Source organism: Zeugodacus cucurbitae, chromosome 6 (genome assembly GCF_028554725.1).
Source record: "Zeugodacus cucurbitae isolate PBARC_wt_2022May chromosome 6, idZeuCucr1.2, whole genome shotgun sequence".
NCBI classification, from domain to species: Eukaryota; Metazoa; Arthropoda; class Insecta; order Diptera; family Tephritidae; genus Zeugodacus; species Zeugodacus cucurbitae.
Genome location: NC_071671.1, coordinates 35,217,106 through 35,242,734, shown reverse-complemented (window position 1 = coordinate 35,242,734; position 25,629 = coordinate 35,217,106). Strand labels below are relative to the sequence as shown.

General features: G+C 33.7%; 1 protein-coding gene across 1 annotated transcript; it reads left to right on the top strand.

Moving 5' to 3' along the window:
* Window positions 1-1,590: 1,590 nt before the first annotated feature.
* On the top strand, window positions 1,591-15,195 carry LOC105219845 (scavenger receptor class B member 1). Its single transcript, XM_011196179.3, has 8 exons — window positions 1,591-1,769; window positions 5,867-5,936; window positions 6,520-6,772; window positions 7,757-7,930; window positions 8,023-8,215; window positions 8,283-8,661; window positions 8,727-8,848; window positions 11,019-15,195. The coding sequence occupies exons 1-8, from the start codon at window positions 1,680-1,682 to the stop codon at window positions 11,385-11,387; spliced, it is 1,650 nt and encodes a 549-aa protein (XP_011194481.1). The 5' UTR covers window positions 1,591-1,679; the 3' UTR covers window positions 11,388-15,195.
* Window positions 15,196-25,629: the final 10,434 nt, after the last annotated feature.

The following is a 25,629-nucleotide window of genomic DNA, read 5'->3' as shown; positions in this document are numbered from 1 at the left end:
GTATAACATAGAATTTGTTTTAAGCAAGTCATTGATAAAAGAGACAGAATAAAGCAAAATGAAAAAAACTGCGTTTAAACGAATGTCTGTCACTGTATCTGTCACTTATTTTTGTTACGATTTTCCACATACTAACCCATATATACAGTATTAAGTCCACTGGAAATTTGAAAATCTGTATGTGAGGATGTATATGGAAGCTAGAGGAAATAATGGCCTGATTCAGCACAGAGGCTCACTATAATAAGAAACACATCTTGTTTTGAATTTTGAATATTGTAATATCTGAGAGATTGGTTGCGAATCGATGTCTCATATCCCGATTCCCATTTTATAGCATTAGGAGGCCAAGGAAATGGTTCGCCCCGAATTTCGTTAAAATTGGTCGAGTAGTTTCTGAGATGTTTTTGACACATAAGTCGGCGGATACACGCTCATTTTAAATTTTTACTCAAGTTACAGTTTGCACAGACGGACAGACAGACATCCATATTTCAAATCCACTCGTCACTTTGATATATATAACTCTATATCTAACTCAATTAGTTTTAGGACTTACAAACAACCGTTAGGTGAACAAAACAATAATACTCTCTGTTAGAGAGTATAAAAAGTTATATCATATATCTGCAAAAATTTTCATACCAAATCAATATAACACAACAAAAAATACAGACCGACAGTTTAAAAATTATATAAGAGAATATTTATAAATAGACGAAGCTTAATCAAGTAAATTATAGAGACATTATCCATTCCATTTTCAATACTGATTGGTGGTTGCTATTCTCGAAGAGGCAACTGCTTTTGCAATGTTGTATCTCGCACGAAAAGTGACCTAAAACTAATTTCAAATCGTCGAATATTCAACCATAGACAACATTATGTTTGTTGTCAGTTACGTTTTGTTTTCCACTTGTATCAAATGAACGGCAACATTGATGTTTTGACTGATACATTTTTGTTTTTTTTTTTTGTTTTCATATTTATGAAATAAACGCCTTTCGGATGTTTTGAATAATAAATGTTTCAACTTGCATTTTTTATACCACAGTTTATTCACGTTCTCATCATGAGATTGGAATAAATTATCCAATATCCTTCTAAGCTACAAACCAAATTTCAACCAAATTGGTTCAGTTATTCTTGAGTTATAAATAGTGTAACTAACGCAATTTTCTTTTATTTAATGAGATATATGTAATTTTTTTCTTTGCATAAGCAAAATGTACATTTCAATGGAACATGAACTTTTTTCAATTTAAAAATTTCTGAAGTGTTTTTGCGCGTTACTCATAAATCGTAAATTAAAAACAAAAGATTTCAATAAAGCGACAAACTTGTTAGTAAAAACATCCATGTATCAACAGAGAGAACCTTACAATATAAGAGAATATCTGTGACTTTTAGTTAGCTTTTTTTATGGATGAAAATAAACGAATAGGCTATTTATGCATTTATTTAAAAATTAAAAGTTTGAAAGCTCCGCATCAAACTCTTTGTACAAGCTCAATTCCGTTTAGTTATTATCTCTTATCCAAAACTTCTACTGAGTTGTGATTGTTGTAAAAGTTTGAGCAAAGTACAACCTACTGAGCAGGTTTTGTTTTCAATACTACAATGTTCAATCTGCAATCAACGTCTTGTCTTTAGTCTTCCAGAGACATCGGTGGCATCGTATGCCAAGTGGCTTAGTTTGTTGCATTTTTCTATACATTAAAAATCGTCTTTCTGAAGTTCGACTCGTGAAAAGCGTGAAAAGTTTTAAGGTAGCAGTTTTAAACATTAATGTACATACATACATATACATATATGCAAATTTAATTAGTGGGTATCGTACTAATAAAAGTCTTAATTTTTATCTAACTCCAGTTCCAGCGGTTAAATGACAAAATTTAACTTTCTTCATTTTTACGTGTATAAGAAACTTTAATATAAATTAGGTATATAATAAAATATATGCGTGCGTATATTTCATGGTGTGCGAATGTCTATATATTAAAAACGTACATCAAATTCAGTGTGTTTAGTAGATACAAGCATAAGTATACGAGCAAACCGATCACATATACATTGTTTGAGAGTATGTGAGCGTAAGTGTTAGTGAATTTGTGAGCATTTTTGTCTGTATGTGTTAGTTCCATTTCGAAATCATCGTTATGTACATACCATGTGTATATTGGACATATCGTTTGTTAATAAAAACCAAAAATGCAATTAAATAGAGTTTGGTTTATATGCGTATGCTTTTTAAGCTGCCTTTCCACATAAATATACATATATATACAGTCTTTCCGATACTTATTAAATGAATACAAGTACATGTTATATAAAATTATACCCAACTGCAATGAAATAGGTACATAAAAGCATTTATAGCATGCATGTAAATGCTTATATTTGCTAAGTATTTCGATAGCTGCATTTGGTTCATTGCTTTTGTTTATTATATATCTTATGTACATAATACATATATAAGTATATTATAAAGCTATCTTTACATATACACACATATACATACATATGTACGCAAATACCCGTATTATTATTTTTTATGGATGTACATATGTATGTAAACATGCGCTTTCATATCAGCGCAAATAAATGTTGAAATGCTTCTTGATCACCTTGGAATATAATTGCATGCCACTTTTGTTCGATCTTGTCTTTCTTCTGTGTCGCTTCTTTATTCATAACTCTTTTCGAGTTCAAGTATATACATATATGTATATGCAGACGCATGCACATAATAATTATTTTGATAAACAGATCTTTATGATTATTGAATTGATATGGCAGCACACACTCGTATGTTTGTATTTGTTTTTTGTACAATACCTTAAAAATATTAATGTCCAGAAAAAAATGAGTCATTACCTCGAAGGAAACGTGAGTGGAATACCAAAATTTTAATTACAGACACAAAATATGTATTTTAAAATATGAATAGCTAGAGTTTTTATTAGCATGCCTTTTTCCATTTAAAAATGTATTTATAATTTCGCAATGATATAAACGGCTCTTTTAATTACGAATTTAATTTATACAGATTTGCGACCCCGGCCAAGGTAGTAAGCTTATGTATGTATATATAAGTTAGTATGCGATCAACAGATTATGGACCTTGTACTGATTATATATAATTCGGTATCTACTCATACATATATAAACATATTTATACATAGCGTATATATTCACATATATATATACGTATATAAATATAATATTCGTTTCAGACGTTTCATACAGTGATTTTCGAAAAACGTTGGAAAAATAATTTTAACTACAATTATTATAGTTTTGTTCACATAACGGTTGTTTGTAAGTCATAAAACTAAACGAGTTGGATATAGGGTTATGTATATCAAAATGATCAGGGCGACGAGACGAGTCAAAATCCGAATGTCTGTATGTCCGTCCGTCCGTCCGTCTGTCCGTGCAACGGATGACTTGAGTAAAAATTGAGATATCTTGACGAAACTTGGCACATACATATGTTCCTTGGTACTTGAGAGGGTTGCTTTCGAAAATGGGCAAACTCGGACCACTGCCACGCCTACAAAATGGCGAAAACCGAAAACACATAAAGTGTCATAACTAAGCCATAAACAAAGCTATACAAGTAAAATATGGTACAAAGGATCGTCCTAGTAAGGGCCATATTTGGATGTAATTTTTTTGGGGAAGTGGGCGTGGCCCGCCCCAAAATAGGTTTTTTGTATATATCTCGTAAACCAATAAAGCTATATAAACCAAACTTTAGGCAGTTGGTTCCCTTACGTACTCCACCATACATCATGAATATAGTTGAAATCGGATATTAACCCCGCCCACCTCCCATACAAATGTTAGGTTGAAAATTACTAAAAGTGCGTTAATTCACTAACGAAAAACGTCAGAAACACTAAATTTTACAGAAGAAATAGCAGAAGGAAGCTGCACTGAGATTTTTTTACAAAATGGAAAATGGGCGTGGCATCGCCCACTTATGGGTCAAAAACCATATCTCAGGAACTACTCGACAGATTTCAATATTCGGCATGTAATATTTTCTAGACACCCTGATGACACGTGTGGAAAATGGATGAAATCGGTTCACAACCACGACAATTTCAATTTTGAATTCCATCTGATTCGTTCACTTTATAATATATACATAAGGAATCAATGAAGATAAGGAAATGAAAGTTTACACTAATACTGTGTTTGATCCGTGGCATCACTTGTGAAAAAATTGTCGAAATCGGACTATAACTTTTCAATGCCTCGGATATCGAATATGAAGAACTCAGATATCTCAATTTAATTCAGAGGAAGTCTTTTTCTTCTAATAGTGTGTCTCTGTACCAGAAATTGTTAAAATCTGGTCATAACTTCTCCTAGCTCTCATATAGCTAATTATAGGATTTTCAAAAATACGATGGGCTTAACCTTCAAGCGGGCGCGCGTAGTCGAATCGACTACGATCGAATATTTGAGTTATGTTAATTAGTTTAATAATTGTTTTTTTTTTTAATAATTTTAATTACATTTTTCGATAAAAAAGACTTTAAGGACAACGATAATATATCTAAGTACAAATAAATAAATAACTACTGAATAATTAGTGCTTTATTTCTTTTATTCATCCCAAACGTCTTTTCGGTTACGCGCGCCCGCTCCCGTTACAAATGACCGCGCGCCCGCTTGAAGGTCAATAGCTTATAAATCGGTTAATATGTGAAATATCTTAGCCAAATTAAGTGAGCATATAATAATATAATGTATGTTGGTGATGAAAATGAGTGAAATCGGTTCAGGAATTACCTCAGCCTCATTGATCCACAACTTTCCCTGGGCTTCATAAGCCTAGTATAATATTTTTTTCTAGTTAACTTAATATCCTCATTATTGGACAGCTTGCAAGATAACAAAAAAAAAAAATACGTTTAGTATAATGTGATTTGACCTCAAAATTGGGCGCAAATATTTGATAATACCATTCAGTAAATAAGGTTAAATTCATATATTCTTCTTCTACTTTACTGGCGTAGACACCGGATTGTTTTCGTCCATTCGGGCAACATGACGTAAAGCTCATCGTTTCATCGTCTGTATTCATCGGTATTCGCCGTTGCCAATGTTCAAAGCACCATAAATCTTCCGCCTTTTCTCTTAAATACTTTTAATGCCGTCTCACCTGATGTTGACATGGCCTACTCAGTTTAAAGTAGTACCTGTTGATGAGAGTGATTCTGCGTTGGTTTTTAATGTTGACCTTGATGTTGGTGTTAATGTTGATTTCCAAGATAAAAATTATCTACAACTTCAAATTTATTTATGACTGTCAATAGTGACGTGAGAGCCAAGTCGCGAATGCGCTGACTGTTTGTTTGATACAGGAGATATATTGTCTTGTCCTCGTCCACATATACAAAAGGTCAGGATGACTAGACGAATTGAATTCCGGAATGAATTTAGAAATAATATTGTATCTTCCAACAACAATAATACAATGGATCTGGTTATTTTAGAGTGTATTAAATAATTGTACTATATGTTATACATATATATATATATATATACCAAACAACATAATCATCGAATGGGATATATTGATATCATATCATATATTTAATATAAAATTTGCCCCCACTTGCAAATATTTACGCCCCTAAGAACCTTGCAAATTGCAAAGGTATAAAATATTTGTCTGAATCTAAAGATACCTCTTTCGAAGCCTCATGATGAAATACCTAATATAATTTGTTGATACGATTTTTAACTGTTCAGCTAGTAATATTTACATATACATATATAAATCTTTCTATGATAAAAATAATTGGAAACTATTTACTTAAACATTTTTTTAATTTTAATTTTACAGGAAGTGGCAATGCAGGGCCGTAGGCATAAATTTTGTACGAAACTCTATAGTACTTATTTACGAAAATGGTGTAAGTGTCATATTTTTAGTTTAGTTTGTAAATAACGAAACGTTGTCAAACCACGAATGATTTACAATAAATTTTAAAATGTAATTAAATATCAACAATGCGAAGTTGAAATTGTGTATAAGTAAAAGTATAATGATTTTTTAACATCATATGAATGGAAGTATTTATGCGAACAGAAGAATTGTGTTCCACTTTTACGAATAAAGCAAAACTATTGATTTTTAAGAGCATTAGTCAGACCTTTGATTTGGCGAAAGTGGAGCCCTAGTCAGATGATGAAAACTTTAAATAATTTATGTACTAGTGGTATAAATGGGAATGGACTAAATGAAATATAGAAACATTTGTATAAATCTTCCATATATTTAAATTAATTAATAATTAATATTTAATAATATAATTATTATTCATTAAACATCATTCCGCGAGTATATATATACAGTGGAACTTCCATAACTCGAAGTTTTTTTTGTGGATTATGGTGGTTCGAGTTAGGAAAGTTCAACTGTATTAGTTTTTGAAATCGCCGGATATTTATATGCACATACATATATATAATATAACACATTGCTAATTTTTTTAGGGATTACGATAGCAATCGCAATATGCCTTCTTATTCTTGGAATTCTAGTTACTTGTGAATTTACAGCGTTAATCAATTTAGTAATAAACTATCAAGTTGCACTTCGGCCAGGAAGTCAAACATTTGGATGGTGGGCTAAGCCGCCTGTCGAACCGAAAATTTCTGTTTACGTTTATAATGTCACAAATGCAAACGAGTTTCTGAATAACGCTTCCAAGCCTATTCTCGATGAAGTAGGGCCATATGTTTACACGTAAGTAATATATTAATTTGAATGGTAAGATATATATACATATGTATAATATATAATATTTTGATATACTATAATGAAAAAATTTACAAAATTTTAGAGGAACAAACGAAATAAGTTTTATTCTTTATTATTCTTTCGACAAGTCCAACTATATGTATACTAAATTAACTCTACCATAAATGGTAAAATTTAAAGAATATTTACATTCAGACTTGTCGAATATAAAGTCAAATTAAATGACATAATGTGAAATCCATGAAAGTGTTTAGCTTATTGTATACACCACTGTACTAAACGATTTTGTTGTTTCACAGAGTATAATAGTTTTGGTAACGGTTAACTATTGTTTGCAACATCTAAAACTAGAGTCAGATAAGGAGTTATATATGTACAGTGTAACATTATTTTGCAGCAGATAGTTCGAGTTTTATTATCAAAATCAGTTAGATTTCTTACGCCAAAAATGGATTAATTTTATTTATTAGTCTAAAATAAGGCCCTAAAACAAAAAAAAAATAAGAAATTTGCCAATACAAAAATCTATGTACAGTTATAATCCTAAATAATGAACATAAACATCCTTTGGCACAATTCGATTGCCACGTTTACAAAATGTCGGTAACCGAAACCTAATGAAGTGCTATAACTAAGCCACAAATAAAGCTATACAAGTAAATTAGGTAAAAAAGATAACGGTAAGGAGTAGCATATTTGCATACATTGGTTTTGGGAACAGTGATTGAAATCGGTTCCCAATCGGAGTGGTTGTTCCATATAACACAATTTTAAAATTAATATGATATTATATATTCATTTTACAACATATAAATCCAGAACCATGAAAGATATCGAAATGAAACTTGGATAATTTCATATTGCTGTTTTTTAAAGTTAATATTTTATATACGGGTACAATATAATCACATATTTAGTACATACGTATTTATAAAAAATTATTAATTTTTATTTATTTCTGCCCTTCAGAGAGTCGTGGGAGAAGGTCAATATTGTTGAAAATGAAAACGGCACATTGAGTTATAATTTGAAAAAAGTTTACATTTTCCGAGAAGATTTGTCAGTTGGAATGGAGGATGATGTCGTAATTGTTCCTAATATTCCGATGTTAAGTGCAACGTCTCAAAGCAAACACGCAGCTAGGTATATAGTTTTGAGATCAAATCAATTGTCATCTAAATGTTAACACACTCAAATATGGATTCATAATTACTTTATAAAAAATCGTATTTCAGATTTTTGCGACTTGCCATGGCCAGTATAATGGATATTTTAAAAATAAAACCATTTGTTCAAGTCTCTGTTGGTCAGCTACTATGGGGCTACGAGGATCCACTTCTTAAATTAGCTAAGGACGTTGTACCCAAGGAGCAAAAGTTGCCATATGAAGAATTTGGATTGATGTACGGTAAAAATGGAACGTCTACAGTGAGTACAATGCAAGATATTTTTCATTTTCATTTAAATGTTGTTAAAATGTAATTATTTTTTTTAGGATCGTATTACTATTTTCACAGGAGTGGATGACATAACACAGTATGGAATAATCGATAAATATAATGGAAGATCTTATCTACCTCACTGGTTAAGTGATGACTGCAATAGATTAAATGGCACAGATGGTTCGATATTCCCACCACATATTGATAAGAACCGTGTTCTCTTTGTATACGATAAAGATTTGTGCAGACTTTTACCACTTGTATATGAAGAAGAAGTAAAAATCAAGGAAAGCATCGTCGGTTATAGGTTCACACCGCCAGAAAATGTATTTTCAGATGTTGAAAAGAATCCTGAAAATATGTGTTTCTGTCCAGCAGGAGTACCTTCCTGTTCACCAAATGGGCTATTCAATGTTTCACTTTGTCAATATGGTAGTAATATTTAACAGATCCATACTTCACTTTATTAATTCAATTTTTTATCTGAATATATTAAGATTCACCAATTATGCTGAGTTTTCCCCATTTTTATTTGGGTGATGATAGTTTTCTCGCTGCAGTGGAAGGTATTTCACCACCCGATAAGGAGAAGCATAAATTCTTCATTGATGTTCATCCGGTAAGTTTTCAATTATGTATATACAGTAGAACTTCCATAACTCGAAGAGCTTCATAACTAGAACTTGAATTGGCAATAGCGTTGAGAAATCAAATTTCATACTTATTTCCTTCCATAACACAAACTTCCCTAACTCGACCAAAATTAAAAATTTTACTATCGAGGCAGGGTTTTAAAAGAGTCTTATGGAGGCGAACAAATAATATGATATTACATTTATGGATTGCATAAATCATGTAACACAGGTATGAGATACAGACGTCAAGAACCAAACAAAAGCATACTGCAACAAGCAAAATTACAGAATACATGTTTTAATGTACATAAATATGTACATAAAACTGTATGCGAAGTAAATAAATAAAGCTGTGTATTAATCTATATTTTACAGCTTTTTGAAAAATATTCAGCCTTATTGTAAATTTCATGTGAACGACATTCCCAATGAAAAAACTTACACATTTGTGTTTTTTGTAACATAAATTACATATGGGGAAAATTTTCGAAGATGAGAAATTTTCCGCACGTGGATGCAATAAAGGTATCTAAGCGTAGCATCATTCAGAGAAGTGACGATTCTCTTTAGTAATTGCTCGAGACTGGTAAGGAAATGTCTACCCTCACATTTAGGCGATACCGGTTACGATTAAACTAGTTTGGGCGTCTGGCCCCAGAGGAATCCTAGGTAATAACTTAAGGCTGATAACGAGGACTATCTATTCTTTTGTGATATTCTACAAGACAGTCATACTGTAGACTTAAGGTCTAAGTGTATTCCTCTCTCTTTTGGTAGAAAATCCTAATATAGCTCCCAAAGAAAATAAGGAGAAAGTGCATGCATTTGAATAGTAACATAATTTCCTCGATATATTGGGACCACAATCTATACCGACTGGAGAAAAGAACAAGATTGCTACCCAATGTGCGTCCAATCAGATATTTTTCGTACATGATCTTTTCAAATACACCATTACAAATTCTCCCCGGGGTGTAGAAAGCAAGTCGGGCCGACACTGATAATTGTTATGTGGATAATTCATGTTTTTATACTAAAACAGTCGCATTTATAAATTGAATTTTCCTTAATAGCTTCCAAAAAAAAAAACATCAAAAAATCAAAACAAAAATATGTATGACAGAATGCCGAAATTCGAATATAATTTTTCAGTGTGGAAGTAAAAATTCATGGTAATGCTTTATTCACATGAAATTTACAATAAGGCTGATTATGTTTAAATGGAAATTCTATAACTCGAAGTCTCTCTAACTCGAAGTTTTTTTGTGGATTATGGTGATTCGAGTTAGATAAGTTCCACTGTATATGTATAATAATACAATCCCACAAACGAAAAACAAGTACTTAGAATTTAGCTCTTAATATAACCTTTTCTTTGTCTTAATTAATAATTTTCAGGAAAAATGTGTTAGATCTTTTCTTGTGATGTGATCGATTGCCATCGATATTGTTTGCAATATTTTTTTAAAACTTTTCATCTACTTTAACATAAATCGACCAATATATGAACAAACTTCTTGAATTTGTATACAAGTTCATGATTATCATGATTTATTTCAAAGGTTTCAAAATTATTGAATCATCATAATTAAAGAAACGATACTGTCTCAAAATTCTTTTCACATTTAGAAAACTTCTAAGCTAAAATAACATTGAGGAAATCAGATATATGTACATACTTTTCAACTCTATTGATGCCGATTATAAGCGCTTTAGTACCTTATACCGAAAATATTGTTTAATTTCTAAGATGTCTCGGAAGATTGTAATCGATTCAACATTTCATCTCTTCCTTACTTGATTTTTACTTTAAGCCAATTGTATTTGTAATTTAATAGTGGTACACATTTAACGTCGTAAACGTATGGCAACATCGCAAAATTACAATTTCGTAAAACAGCTGTTAATTTTTACATGCATTTTATTTTACGACAATCTTGCAAATATGCGAGACCTTTTTCAGTGGCATTCTTACAATTAATTAAAGCATGCTCACAATTAATTCACAATAAGCTGATATTACCACAATATTGCCAAAGAGCGCTCATCTAACTTGTGTTGCCATATTGCAAATTTACTATATTTATATAATTGCAACGTTAAATGAGTACCACTAATAATAACATCAATTGTATTATTATAAATTTATTTCAGACGATGGGGACTACCTTAAGAGCTCGTGCGCGAGTCCAAATCAATTTAGCTGTCAGTCAAGTTTTCGATATAAAACAAGTGGCTAATTTTCCTGACATTGTCTTTCCCATTTTGTGGTTTGAGGAAGGTATAGACGAATTACCGGATGAGATAACAGATTTGATGAGTTTCGCCGCCACTGTGCCGCCAAAAGCACGTTTGGGTATTATAATTGCCCTATTCGCATTGGGTGCATGTCTTTTCTTGCTTGCTTTATTTTGCTTAATAAGAAGCTCCAATAGACAAAGCACTCTTCACTTGGAAGGTTCTAATTATTTAGCAACGGCACAATTCGATTTGACGAAAAAGAAAGCTAAAGAGTCAAAATAAGTATATTCTGTACTATGGATATATAAAATTATTATTAAAGACATAAATAAGGAGGCGGGATATGTAATTTACTTGAATAATTCAAGTTAATATTGCATAGTTTTTACATTAATTAATCTATGTATATATTTGCATATGTGATTACATACACAAATGTATTCGCGTACTATTGATATTGCATATAACTTTGTTTCTCTAATGTAAATTTTTTTGCTTATAAAATATTATATTTAGCTTGGTAATGTTTTATTATAAAAGTATTGAGTAGACAACAATAAGAAATTCTTGGCTTTAAAGATTTTGTATCGATTTACTTCACTTCGTGGCCGTATATATGCCAATTGAATACAAAAATACAAATATGTATATATAGTATATTCTCAATATAAAACAATAAATAGTAAATACACTTTTTTTATTTTTTACTAAATTTTATTAACAGATTCTCTTCAAAATATATAATACCATAATATAACAGTTATACACAGTATATGGGCATGCCCATTTCACTGTGATATTCAAGACTGAATAGGAAAAGTGTTTCTTTTTGTCATAACAATGCTTTGTAATAAACTACCAATATAGGGAGGAAGTATTTTTAATATAGTAATTTATAATACATTTATTGAAACATATCAAATATGCTTGTATATATCGATTCTTTACCTGTGCATAAATAAAGTCTAAAACACAAAATTTTTTCACAACATTTTTGTATGAATGAATTTTGATATTGCCACTGCATACTAAAATATGAACACAAATCCAACCACCCCTCACTTTAAATTATAAATACAAATACATACGTATAATTCGATACGAAAATATGTTTAAATTCAATTTAAATGTTTTTAATGTTTTGAAAAGATGCCTTTGGTATTATCCGAAAAGGCTAGACGTATGTTGTTCTTCTAGTTACGTTTCTAATTTCCTATTCGAATATACAAATACATATATACATGATTTATTTTTTAATCAACTTAAATTAGCTTAAAATAATTTCATCAAAACTTTGTGTATAATATCTTATCTATTTATGCATATATTTCTTCCCATCAAAGCCAATATACCGAATTTCTATAACAAATTTGAGAATTATAAATTGTATACAAAAATATATGTATATATGTGTAAGTCTAAATTCTTTATAATACTGAAAGAAATTCTATAACTTAAAAGTAAAAAAAAAAAACATTAAAAATGTACACATATATACAGGTATATATGAATTATATATATATATATATATGTATGTATATGTTAAAATATTGTTATACTGAAAATATAATGTGGGTATAATGATCTTTATATTTGTAATAAATGTTATTCGTTTGTATAGAACAAGGTATTCTTAAATCTTTTTAGTATAATTTTGATTTGGGATTATGTTTTGTGTTTAATTATAATAAATGTTGTTTAACTTATTTTATATTGCGCTTTTTTCTTTAGACAAAAATATACAATGACTAATTGGACTGCGTCAGTTAAGTCAAATATAAAAAATGTCGTCAGATTTAACATGCGAAAGTGTCGAAATATTTTCAATCTCTACCTCACGGTGGAAGGTGAATATGAGTAATAAGTTTTGTGGGCGAGGTCTTGATTCCAACAATTTACTAAAGCAGCTCTGTAATTTATTTGATTAAAGGATATTTAAAGTATGAATAAAAAATTAATATTTACGGGAGATATTGCATTCCGTAATTCTTGCCCTTTTATATTTTCCTGACTTTCATTGTCTGGACAGCGGTTGCCGATATGGTTACTTACGTATGGTGCCGTGTGTTGTCTTGTTATACTATTTAATTTATTATTTTAAGTACATTAATGTTTATACTCTCGCAACAAAAGTTGCTAAAGAGAGTATTATAGTTTTGTTCAAATAACGGTTGTTTGTAACACCCAAAACTAAACGAGTTAGATATAGGGTTATATATACCAAAGTGATCAGGGTGAGGAGTGGAGTTCAAATCCGAATGTCTGTCTGTCCGTCCGTCCGTCCGTCTGTGCAAGCTGTAACTTGAGTAAAAATTAAGCTATCTTGATGAAACTTGGCACACTTATTTCTTGGCACCATAGGAAGGTTGCTTTCGAAAATGAGCAAGTCTAATTGAACTTTGTCTTCCAGAGTGCTCAATGCTATCTGTATATATTATTGCTTTTTGTATACTTTGGTAGTTCGCCAATAGAGCTTCACAGGCCTTCTCTATGCCCAGTACTTCCGCTTTGAAGATGCTAGCCAAGTTCGGTAGACGGAAGGAGCGAGAAATGTGAAGATCATCGGAGTATACACCTGTGCCTACTCCGCTACTTCTTCCCTTATTAGGCCTCTTCTCCACTCTCGTCTAGAGGGTATCCTCACCTGGAATTCATTATTGAAATCTAACTTTGGGATAATGTAATCTGATTTAATGGCATTTACTTTAACTCTGTTCAGAATGTCGCTATGTCCATAGTTTTTCTAATTCCATCCACCTAACTCCTTAATTCTTATAGCAGAGCATGCAGCTATTTTATGTATGTGGATGTCTATGGGTAGTTGGCATAGAAGCACATTAAGTGCCCCGGTCGGGCAGGACCTTATAGAACCTGTGACTCCTACGTAGGCTGCTCTTTGTAGTCCATTTAATTTCCTGATATTATATTGTTTCTTTAACGCAGGCCTTCAAACCAAAGCTCCATATGTAAGTATTGGTCTGATGACAGCAGTGTACATCCACATGATTATATTTGGCCTAAGGCCCCAGTTCCTGCTGACGATTCTCTTGCAGGTGTAGTAGGCCATATATGCTTTCTTTGTTCTTTTTTCTATGTTCATTTTCCAGTTCACTTTGGTGTCAATATCAATCCCTAAGTATTTTGCTCTAGGTGACAGAGAGAGAGGGGTACCATTGAGCGCCGGAAGATGAAATTGGGGTATTTTAGTTCTGCTTGTTTTATTACGGTTAACGCCTAGTCCGTTATTCATGGCCCATAGGTTTAACCCTCTCAAGGCTCTTTCCATAATCTCGCTAACTGTTGAAGGAAACATGTCTGATACCATCAGCACTATGTCGTCCGCGTATGCTACTGTTTTTACACCTCCTTCGTTGAGTTGGAGTAGTACTTTGTTCAACGCTACCACCCATAAGATTGGGGAGAGGACCCCTCCGCCTGCTTACATAACTCTTTCGTGTTGCAGCGCCGTTTGAAGCTATTATCCTTCTATTAATAAGCATCGACTGTATCCATCTGCACACCATATCGTTTATGCCACCATGTGTCAGTGAATTAATGATTGTGCTTATTTCTATATTATTAAAGACTACTCCTATTCGAATATACAAATACATATATACATGATTTATTTTTTAATCAACTTAAATTAGCTTAAAATAATTTCATCAAAACTTTGTGTATAATATCTTATCTATTTATGCATATATTTCTTCCCATCAAAGCCAATATACCGAATTTCTATAACAAATTTGAGAATTATAAATTGTATACAAAAATATATGTATATATGTGTAAGTCTAAATTCTTTATAATACTGAAAGAAATTCTATAACTTAAAAGTAAAAAAAAAAAACATTAAAAATGTACACATATATACAGGTATATATGAATTATATATATATATATATATGTATGTATATGTTAAAATATTGTTATACTGAAAATATAATGTGGGTATAATGATCTTTATATTTGTAATAAATGTTATTCGTTTGTATAGAACAAGGTATTCTTAAATCTTTTTAGTATAATTTTGATTTGGGATTATGTTTTGTGTTTAATTATAATAAATGTTGTTTAACTTATTTTATATTGCGCTTTTTTCTTTAGACAAAAATATACAATGACTAATTGGACTGCGTCAGTTAAGTCAAATATAAAAAATGTCGTCAGATTTAACATGCGAAAGTGTCGAAATATTTTCAATCTCTACCTCACGGTGGAAGGTGAATATGAGTAATAAGTTTTGTGGGCGAGGTCTTGATTCCAACAATTTACTAAAGCAGCTCTGTAATTTATTTGATTAAAGGACATTTAAAGTATGAATAAAAAATTAATATTTACGGGAGATATTGCATTCCGTAATTCTTGCCCTTTTATATTTTCCTGACTTTCATTGTCTGGACAGCGGTTGCCGATATGGTTACTTACGTATGGTGCCGTGTGTTGTCTTGTTATACTATTTAATTTATTATTTTAAGTACATTAATGTTTATACTCTCGCAACAAAAGTTGCTAAAGAGAGTATTATAGTTTTGTTCAAATAACGGTTGTTTGTAACACCCAAAACTAAACGAGTTAGATATAGGGTTATATATACCAAAGTGATCAGGGTGAGGAGTGGAGTTCAAATCCGAATGTCTGTCTGTCCGTCCGTCCGTCCGTCTGTGCAAGCTGTAACTTGAGTAAAAATTAAGCTATCTTGATGAAACTTGGCACACTTATTTCTTGGCACCATAGGAAGGTTGCTTTCGAAAATGAGCAAAATCGAACTACTGCTACGCCCACAAAATGGCGAAAACCGAAAACACATAAAGTGCCATAACTCAGCCATAAATAAAGCTATGGAAATAAAATTTTGTATGAAGGATCGCACTATGAAAGAGCATATTTGGATAATTTACTCCCTACTAAGTTTTTTGTGCATATCTCGCAAACCAATAGTGCTATATAAACCAAACATTCTGCAGTCGTTTTTTAGCCACTTCCTGATCCAAGTCCAGTCCAAAAATGAAAGAAATCGGATAATAACCACGCCCACCTCCCATACAAAAGTTAGGTTGAAAATTACTAAAAGTGGGTTAAGTCACTAACGAAAAACGTCAGAAACACTAAATTTCACATAAGAAATGGCAGATGAAAGCTGCACTCAGATTGAAAATGATGAAAAATACTTATGGGTCAAAAACCATATCACAGGAACTACTCGACCGATTTCAATGAAACTTGGTTTGTAATAGTTTCCTTACATTCCCAATGACATGTTGTGAACCACGCTTCACAACCACGCCTACTTCCTATATACCAGAACTTTGAAGACGATCTGAATCGTTTACTTCACAATATATAAAGTAAGCACTAGTGAAGATATCGGTGCAGAACTTTGCACAAATACTATGTTAATAGTGTGGCAGCCCCATTCTAAAAATCGCTGAAATCGGACCATAGGTTTTTAAGGCCCCATATATCGAACACGAGGACCTCGGTGCTTCTAACCTAATATTATGGTTTCCAACTTTCAATGGACTTTATACATATATATGACGAATATGTGGGTCAAATTGTGTATTATATAATATAAATAAAGTTAAATAAATAAATTGCGAGAGTATAAAATGTTCGGTTACACCCGAACTTAGCCCTTCCTTACTTGTTTTATTATCGATCTGTCGATTGGACTTATATATGTGTGTAATGATATTGCATGTATGGTTTACCCATAATTAAAATCGGCTCAGAATTATTTTATCAGTGTCAGATTGTTCTTCAAAGTTTGCTTTCTATGTTCAAAAAATGATGAAGGCCATCGCTTGCAAAGCTTCTTAGTTTGTAAAAAATGTGAATGGCGAACATTTCATCACAAAACCAGATAAGTTAACTAATTTACCTTACTCCATTATACTATCAGTCACTAACAATATTCTAGTTAAGGTTAGTGCTCTGGGGAAATCGTCGATTTTTTGTACTTATGTGGCGACCTCTCAGACAATAATTACTGTTTCCCATGCGTAAGTACATACCTGGAGGGAGCAGGATCTCTCTATCACTTATAGCATTTTCAATGGAATAATTACCAGAATATTACAATGATCGGCTTAATCTTCATTTCTAAGAGCGAAAAGGTGCTATATTAAATCAAATCGTTTAATCAATCTCGAGACCATCGTTGTTGTAGCTTCATTTTGAATGGTATTTAAAACTGTCCAAAATTGTCTTCTTTGAAATCGGGTCGGAGTATTGTCTGATGTCGTCGAGATATTGAGATATTGTAAGAATAACCTCTTCATGTTCCTGGAAACAATTTTTGTTCATGATGGGATGGTTTCGACGAAATTATTCCAGCAGAAACTTGCTTGGGAGAAGTTCAATAAACTCATTGTGTAGGTAGTCTTCAGGACATTTCAAGAAGCGTCCAGTGATAGACAGGAGTGCAGAGTTCTGTCTTTTTCAGTTTTTAGTGCTACCGGGTAGCAATTTGAGGATATCGTACGTTGGTCATAGTCGCAATCGTGAATGCGGGGAGTGAATGAGTGCAACCTAGTAACGCTCAAAATTTTGGGGTGGTTTACTATTTAAATTGTAAAGATATCAACTAAAATGTAAAGCTTTAGTCTTCATCCAATTGGTGTATATGGTTTCGAGGGATTTAATAGAGAAGATTGTTCGACTCCCAGCAGAGAAAAGACGAAAAAGGTCGTAGAGATAGCCTTTTACAAAGTCTAGACCCCTAGATATCGAAAAAGAAGTCTTCTATGCCAATGGCTAATTTTTACCAGAAATATCTATTGTTAAACCTCTCAGATATTTTATATAGCTAGGTAGGTAGAAGTGCAGCCATCTAATTTTATGGGCTCAATTTCTAGTGCTAATTTTGATACACTATTCGCAGACCTTATAATTTGATGTTATCCCGTTTCATCCTTCCGTTCAAACCACTTTGTGTTTTCGATGAAGCTACTTATGTCCGTTATGCTTTTAGTGGACATCCATTCAAGGCTTTATGCCTGATGGATTCCAAGTGTCCTGTGTCGGATCTGCGATAGGGCTGAACATTCGCTGAGAAAGTGGAAAATTGTTTCTTTATTCCCCTCTAGTTCACAGCCACTGCAAATGTTATTATTATAGGGCATGCCTATTTTCATTGCATGTTCTCCAAATGGCCAATGACCCGTTAGAGTAGCTGTAAGAATGAAAATACTTTTCCTGGACCTATTTAATAATACCCCATATCTAGTCTTATCATATTTTGGCCATTTCTGTTTAGTTATTTTATATTTTGTTTTATTCTGCTATAACTGCTCTGTTCATCCATCTGTTCTATGCTAATTGTTCGAATTGTATGTTGAGCTCTCTTCTGATCGTTCCTAGCGGAGATGGTATTAGCTCAGCATCGGTTTCGTCTAGAACGGCTCCTGCCCTTTCGTTGCCGAAGATGTTCCTGTGGCCGGGAACCCAGAGCAAGTCTAATTGAACTTTGTCTTCCAGAGTGCTCAATGCTATCTGTATATATTATTGCTTTTTGTATACTTTGGTAGTTCGCCAATAGAGCTTCACAGGCCTTCTCTATGCCCAGTACTTCCGCTTTGAAGATGCTAGCCAAGTTCGGTAGACGGAAGGAGCGAGAAATGTGAAGATCATCGGAGTATACACCTGTGCCTACTCCGCTACTTCTTCCCTTATTAGGCCTCTTCTCCACTCTCGTCTAGAGGGTATCCTCACCTGGAATTCATTATTGAAATCTAACTTTGGGATAATGTAATCTGATTTAATGGCATTTACTTTAACTCTGTTCAGAATGTCGCTATGTCCATAGTTTTTCTAATTCCATCCACCTAACTCCTTAATTCTTATAGCAGAGCATGCAGCTATTTTATGTATGTGGATGTCTATGGGTAGTTGGCATAGAAGCACATTAAGTGCCCCGGTCGGGCAGGACCTTATAGAACCTGTGACTCCTACGTAGGCTGCTCTTTGTAGTCCATTTAATTTCCTGATATTATATTGTTTCTTTAACGCAGGCCTTCAAACCAAAGCTCCATATGTAAGTATTGGTCTGATGACAGCAGTGTACATCCAAATGATTATATTTGGCCTAAGGCCCCAGTTCCTGCTGACGATTCTCTTGCAGGTGTAGTAGGCCATATATGCTTTCTTTGTTCTTTTTTCTATGTTCATTTTCCAGTTCACTTTGGTGTCAATATCAATCCCTAAGTATTTTGCTCTAGGTGACAGAGAGAGAGGGGTACCATTGAGCGCCGGAAGATGAAATTGGGGTATTTTAGTTCTGCTTGTTTTATTACGGTTAACGCCTAGTCCGTTATTCATGGCCCATAGGTTTAACCCTCTCAAGGCTCTTTCCATAATCTCGCTAACTGTTGAAGGAAACATGTCTGATACCATCAGCACTATGTCGTCCGCGTATGCTACTGTTTTTACACCTCCTTCGTTGAGTTGGAGTAGTACTTTGTTCAACGCTACCACCCATAAGATTGGGGAGAGGACCCCTCCCCCTGCTTACATAACTCTTTCGTGTTGCAGCGCCGTTTGAAGCTATTATCCTTCTATTAATAAGCATCGACTGTATCCATCTGCACACCATATCGTTTATGCCACCATGTGTCAGTGAATTAATGATTGTGCTTATTTCTATATTATTAAAGACTACTTCTATATTAAGAAATGCAGCCATTGTGTACTGTTTGTGATGTAACGATTTTTCAATTACATTTATCACATCATGAAGGGCAGTCTCGGTTGATGGACCCTTCATGTATGCATGTTGGGACTTTGATAATGTTTCCGCCATGATTGATCTTATATATTTATATATATATATTTGTAATATATATTGTTATATATCAATTTTTCTCGTACTTTCTAGTAGGAAAGAAAGACCACTTTGATTATTTTCCAACTTCTTGGGATGTAAGATAGTTGAATGCTTGCTTTGTAGATATTGCTGAGCCTTTGAACTATTAGTTCTTCTAGCTTTTGTAGCATTAAGAGTATTATACCGTCAGGTCCTGTCGCTTTAAAAGGCGAGAAACTGTTTATGGTGTATATAATTTTTCTTTTGTCTACTATGTGAATGATCCTGTTCGTTCGTGTGTGCTACTGGTTGAACCTCCGTTACTGCTGTTTGTTGACTCCCAGGGAAGTGTGTGTTTATGAGTACCTCCAGTTCTTTTTTCGCAGAGGTAGTCCAAACATTCCCCTTCTTCTTTATGTAAGCAGTGCTTGTGTGTTCTTTTGATAGTATCTTATTCAGCTTGGCGGCGAGAAACTGTTTATGGCGTATATAATTTTTCTTTTGTCTACTATGTGAATGATCCTGTTCGTTCGTGTGTGCTACTGGTTGAACCTCCGTTACTGCTGTTTGTTGACTCCCAGGGAAGTGTGTGTTTATGAGTACCTCCAGTGCTTTTTTCGCAGAGGTAGTCCAAACATTCCCCTTCTTCTTTATGTAAGCAGTGCTGGTGTGTTCTTTTGATAGTATCTTATTCAGCCTGGCGGATTCTTTGCTACTTTCTATCGAGGTGCAAAAGGATCGCCATGAGTCTGGTTTAGCTTTTCTGACTGCTTTTTTGTATTTCTTCATGTAATCTTTGTATGGTTGCAAGACTTTTGTTCTGTACCTTCGTTGAAAGGTTTCCTTAGTTGTGTTCTCAGGTTTTTAAGATCACCGTTCCACCAAGGAGAAGACTTTCTCTTTTTCAGAACCGTTATTGGTGTGGATTTAATGAACGAGGTTGATAAAAAATTTTCTATCTGTATCCTCTGTATCTAGTTCTTGGGGATTGCTAATATTATTATTACTTGTTCTTTCAATGCTCTTTATTGCTATTTTAGTAAATTTTTCCCAATCTGTTCTTCTAGGGTTTCGATATTTTCGAAGAGTACTGCATTGCTCACGGATGCTGCAGAGTATCCATGAGTGATCCGACATTGAAGGTTCTTCGGATACCCTCCAGTCGTCTACAACTAGACTATCTGAGTCTGTTCATAGCGTGAGATCCAGCACTTCCTCCCAACCCGAGAACTTGTCCGAGCTTGGGAAAATAATAGTCGACCAGTTACCCTTATTGCATATATAAGGTTTAAATTGCTATTTAAAATATATTGTAAGAGTGACTCACTCTGGTATTTGTACAGGAGCTGCCCCATAGGGTGTGCCTGGCGTTGGCGTCACACTCTATTAGGACATCTGCTCTTTTGTTGTTCTCCGTTACTTTTCTGGGGATGCGGGTGGTGCGTCCTCATCATGTGCCGTGTAGGCTGAGACCAGGAAGAAGTGTTTTTCTTTCTGCTCCACCTTTACAACTGTAGTATCTGCTGTGCTGTAATTTGGACAAAGGAATGCATTTATTTTATTGATAAGAATGCATGCCCTTGGTTTACCTTCGTTACGCATGTAGAACAAATTGAAATTGCTGCCATTTAGCCCTTTGATCGTGTCTTCCTTGACCCAGGACTCCTGTATAAGGCTGATGTCGATGCCCCTCTCGCTTATGAGGGTAGTCAGATTTGCTGTAGCACTCTTTGAGTGCTGCAAGTTTATCTGCACACATCTAAGACTGTTGGTCATTCGCGCTCTCTTTGATGTCCACATTCCTTAGCAACTGGCTAGCAACTCTTCTACAGTACCTGGCCATCGAATTACGAACAATTACGAATTACAAAAAAACTACGGTTAAAATAATTGTCAGCCGATAACTATAAAGTAGGGAAGCTTATTCGAATATTATACCGTTAATTATACAGTAGAAATATAGGCAAAGGATGCCACCCAGGTTGTAATTTTGTAACTTTCACCATAAATTAAAAACATTGTCAAAAAAATTCGTTTGTAATTCGATGGCCAGCAGCTGTATGTCGTCTTCGTCAGCCGTTTTGTCGCCTTGGAATATTTTCATCCTGGCCTTGCGAATTCCGAAGCTGATCTTTTTGTCGGCATTTGCCAGAGCCTCTATGAACTCCTCGCAAATGGCCACTAATATTGGCCTACTGGTTTTATTCGGCCTTTCCTCCTTTATAAGCTGCCACTCGTCTATACCTGGTATAGATTTGTTCTGCAGCTTGATGCAACGCAGGAGTTTTTCGCCAGGCTCCTCCAAAAGGGGCAACCAAATGCGTGCACGAGGCCTATTTAGAATCTCACTTGCGTGTATAAACCTCAATTGGAAGCTTTCAAAGGCGTTGCTAATTTTAGCTACACTATTCGTCAGGAAATCTAGTGAGGACTGGTTCATGCATTTGATAACCCTGTAACCCCTGACGGTTTCAGAAGAGTCAAACTCCGGATGGGGACCCGCAGGATTGTCGAACACATAGCTTAACACTAAACTCGACAATTTGACGCCCATCTCCACCCATCTACCCTGTATAGTATTCGGTGAGGAGGAATTCCCGTCTATAATGGCTACGTGTAGGCAGTCACTGGCTACATCGCTGAAGTGTCTTGCAGCATTTATATTACAGGGTTCCTTGCGGTTCATTGAGGGAGCGATTCCTTTTTTGGGAGCTGCTCCCCTTCATGTTTTCTTCTAGTGGTTCGGATTGCTTCCTTTTCAGGAAGCTTTCGTACTCCTCCACTGTTTGCTTTAATCGCTTTATCTCTGTCTCATCAACTAGGTTAACGGCTGCCTGATCCTTGGCTATCTTGCCTAGTACAAAGAATGCCCTCAGGTACCGGTTTTTCCGCTGTTGATTTTGCGATTTCTTCCTTTTCTTCTTAATGGTTTCTCCTTTAGCTACCAGTACACTTTGGTTGGTGTCCTTGGCGGCGTTGGAGGTGGAAGCATCCACATCTGGCTTAAGAGTACCCTGATTGGTACCCACTGCTGTCACTACCGGCGTCCCCATCGGATTCCGTTATAGGATACCAATATGTTATAGCAGTTCCGGTGGTCATGGCATTGGTCGTCAAGTTTGTTGTTGTTGTAGTTGTTGTTGTTGTAGCTGTTGTTGTTGTTAATTGGTTCACAGTTGACCCAACGAGTAAGCCGGAAAGGGTTGGTCACTCGTACGCAGAGCCGGTATGCGCAGAAAAGGCATTTCGATACCTCCGACCTCGCCCAGGCATCGGAGGGGACCGTTCGCGATCAGCTATTCAGCCATCGGTCTAGGCTTAGGGTGGTGTTGGTGCGGGTGTCCTTACAATTCCACAATAAGATATGGACGTAAAACCGTAGGTTTATTCATCCATATCTCCATTGTGTGAATTATTAGGTATCCCTCTTAGTTCGTAAAAAAAGTGTGCGTTCCGATTTGGGATGCGCCCATTACTATTACTTAAGCCTCTTCGCCACGACAAGGCGACCAACGTGCAAGGAGATATTTTTTATAAGTTCTGGGGAATCTCTCTCTCTGTGCCAAAAATTGATAAAATGGGAATATCACATCCCAATATTAGGTTTTCAAACATCCGTTGTGTTTTATGCCATATAATCGTGATATATTGTAGCTTGGTTAGTGAAATCGGTCCAGGAATTACTATATATAATAGTTCCTCTAGTCAACTTTATGCCGTATATATGGGACAAGATTCCTCTTTCGAGGGCGATGGTCATTTTGGTTTAACAAGTTTACACGTGGTCTCACGTCAGATTTGATAAGCCATGTCCAGAAGGTCATATCTGCCCGCAATTTTGTACCATCAGCGCCTCAATTCAAACAAAGAGCCACGTACTATTTAACATTTGAGATTAGATCTAAGGTGATATGTGGGCAAGTTCGCTTTAATATACGAACCCGATATATAATACGAATTTATACGAGAAAGGTCATGTAGACAACGCGTGGAAGCTATAAAAAAATTATACCCATCTAAAATTTTAATAATAAAGCTTTGCATGTGACACTTCTGCTTCATATCGTCATTTGCGCAAGCTGCTAAAGGATTCAGGGGTTTACCAAGTTTCAGAAAGAAAGAACAAAATAATAATAAAAGTCAGACACGTTAACACATATGTAGTATGTAAATGAGGACACACATTGAAAAAACAGATTCTTATTATAAAGTTCATCGAAGCTATCGCACCCGAAAACATATAAAAACAATATATACAAATATATATTATATTTGGCTACATGAAAGAACAGAGCCACATATCAACTTATGTATGTATATACAACCACGCTGTGGCTCCAATCATTTATTGACATTTTCATACATTAAGTATATTAAAATATACAGAGTTATATGTATATTAAAACATATTGAAGTTTTAAGCAAAATCAGTGGTTTAAATCAATGATTTTAGAGAACTAAATCAAAACTGAGTTGAGTTGTAAAAATATGTGACTACAGAGACGTATTAATCTATAAGTTCTGCATTCAACACAGTTCTGTATATAACACTTTCCAAGTAGGGTGATAAGAAATGATTCTCAACCGGGTTCAATAACTTGACTTCGAAACAGATTATAATATATAAAAGGTTTTACTTATGTGTGTATAAGTAATATTAATTCATTTCAGTTACCCTGTAAGACATCAATATGGAAGATTAATAAATGTATATGTATAATACGTTTTTTAAAAATAGTTCTACCAGAGGATGAGTATGCGTGCATAATGGCCGATTTGGTAAAACTACCCGAAACTATTTCATACGTATGATTTCCTTATTTCATAAACTTCAACCGATGTGCAATATATATTCTAATAACAACTAGCGTAGAAGTGACTAACGAATTGTATAGTCCCAATGATCATTTCGCGTAAGCTTTATTTTATGCTGTATCAAAAATAACCTAATTTCTAATAATGATGTCATATTATACTGGTATAATACCCATATGAAAATATTGAGAGATAAATAATTACCCGTATTTAATAAAATACTAAATAAGTTTGTTACATTTGTAAACTATTACAATTTTTTATAAAAATTCTTTATTTATAATATAATATTTATAATTATTTCAGTTGTATATAAATAAATTCAGTTGTATATAAATAAAAATTAATAAATTAATGAATTTCATATTGCAAAATAAAAGTAATATATTTACATTAAAGCCCGCGAATGTTTGTTTTATACATATGTATATTTGATATATTTTCTTTAACTTGTTAAAGGTAAGCTCGAAGGCATATTACTTTTGTATACAAAAAATCTTGAAGTAAAATAAAACAAAAATAAATACAAAATTTTCAAAATTTTTTCAGAAAATTTGTATATTCCAAATTGAGAAACTATTAAATGAAAAACTATAAAGTGCTAGAACTAGAACACAAAGCGATGCATCTGTAGTTTACAATTTTTTATCAATTTATCATGCTTTATGAAAACGGATAATAACAACGCATCTTCCCATACAAATGAGAAAGTGTGTTAACTCAATAAAGAAAGTTCTTAGAAGCATAATAAAAATTGGACAAAGGGCGCGCCACAATCGACTTTTGTTATATGTATGTCAGCAACTGTTGTACCATTTTAAACCGAATATGGTAAATTTCTTAACCATCATTATCTTAAAATTTGTAAATGAACGAAATTAAATTTAAACCACACTTACA

What these genes read in the sequence shown, in the direction of transcription:
- LOC105219845 (XM_011196179.3), top strand. Translation starts at nt 1,680, where the DNA reads ATGCCAAGTGGCTTAGTTTGTTGCATTTTTCTATACATTAAAAATCGT. An exon ending in TGTTTCACTTTGTCAATATG is followed by an intron (nt 8,662 to 8,726) that starts GTAGTAATATTT and finishes GAATATATTAAG; the next exon opens with ATTCACCAATTATGCTGAGT. An exon ending in TCTTCATTGATGTTCATCCG is followed by an intron (nt 8,849 to 11,018) that starts GTAAGTTTTCAA and finishes AATTTATTTCAG; the next exon opens with ACGATGGGGACTACCTTAAG.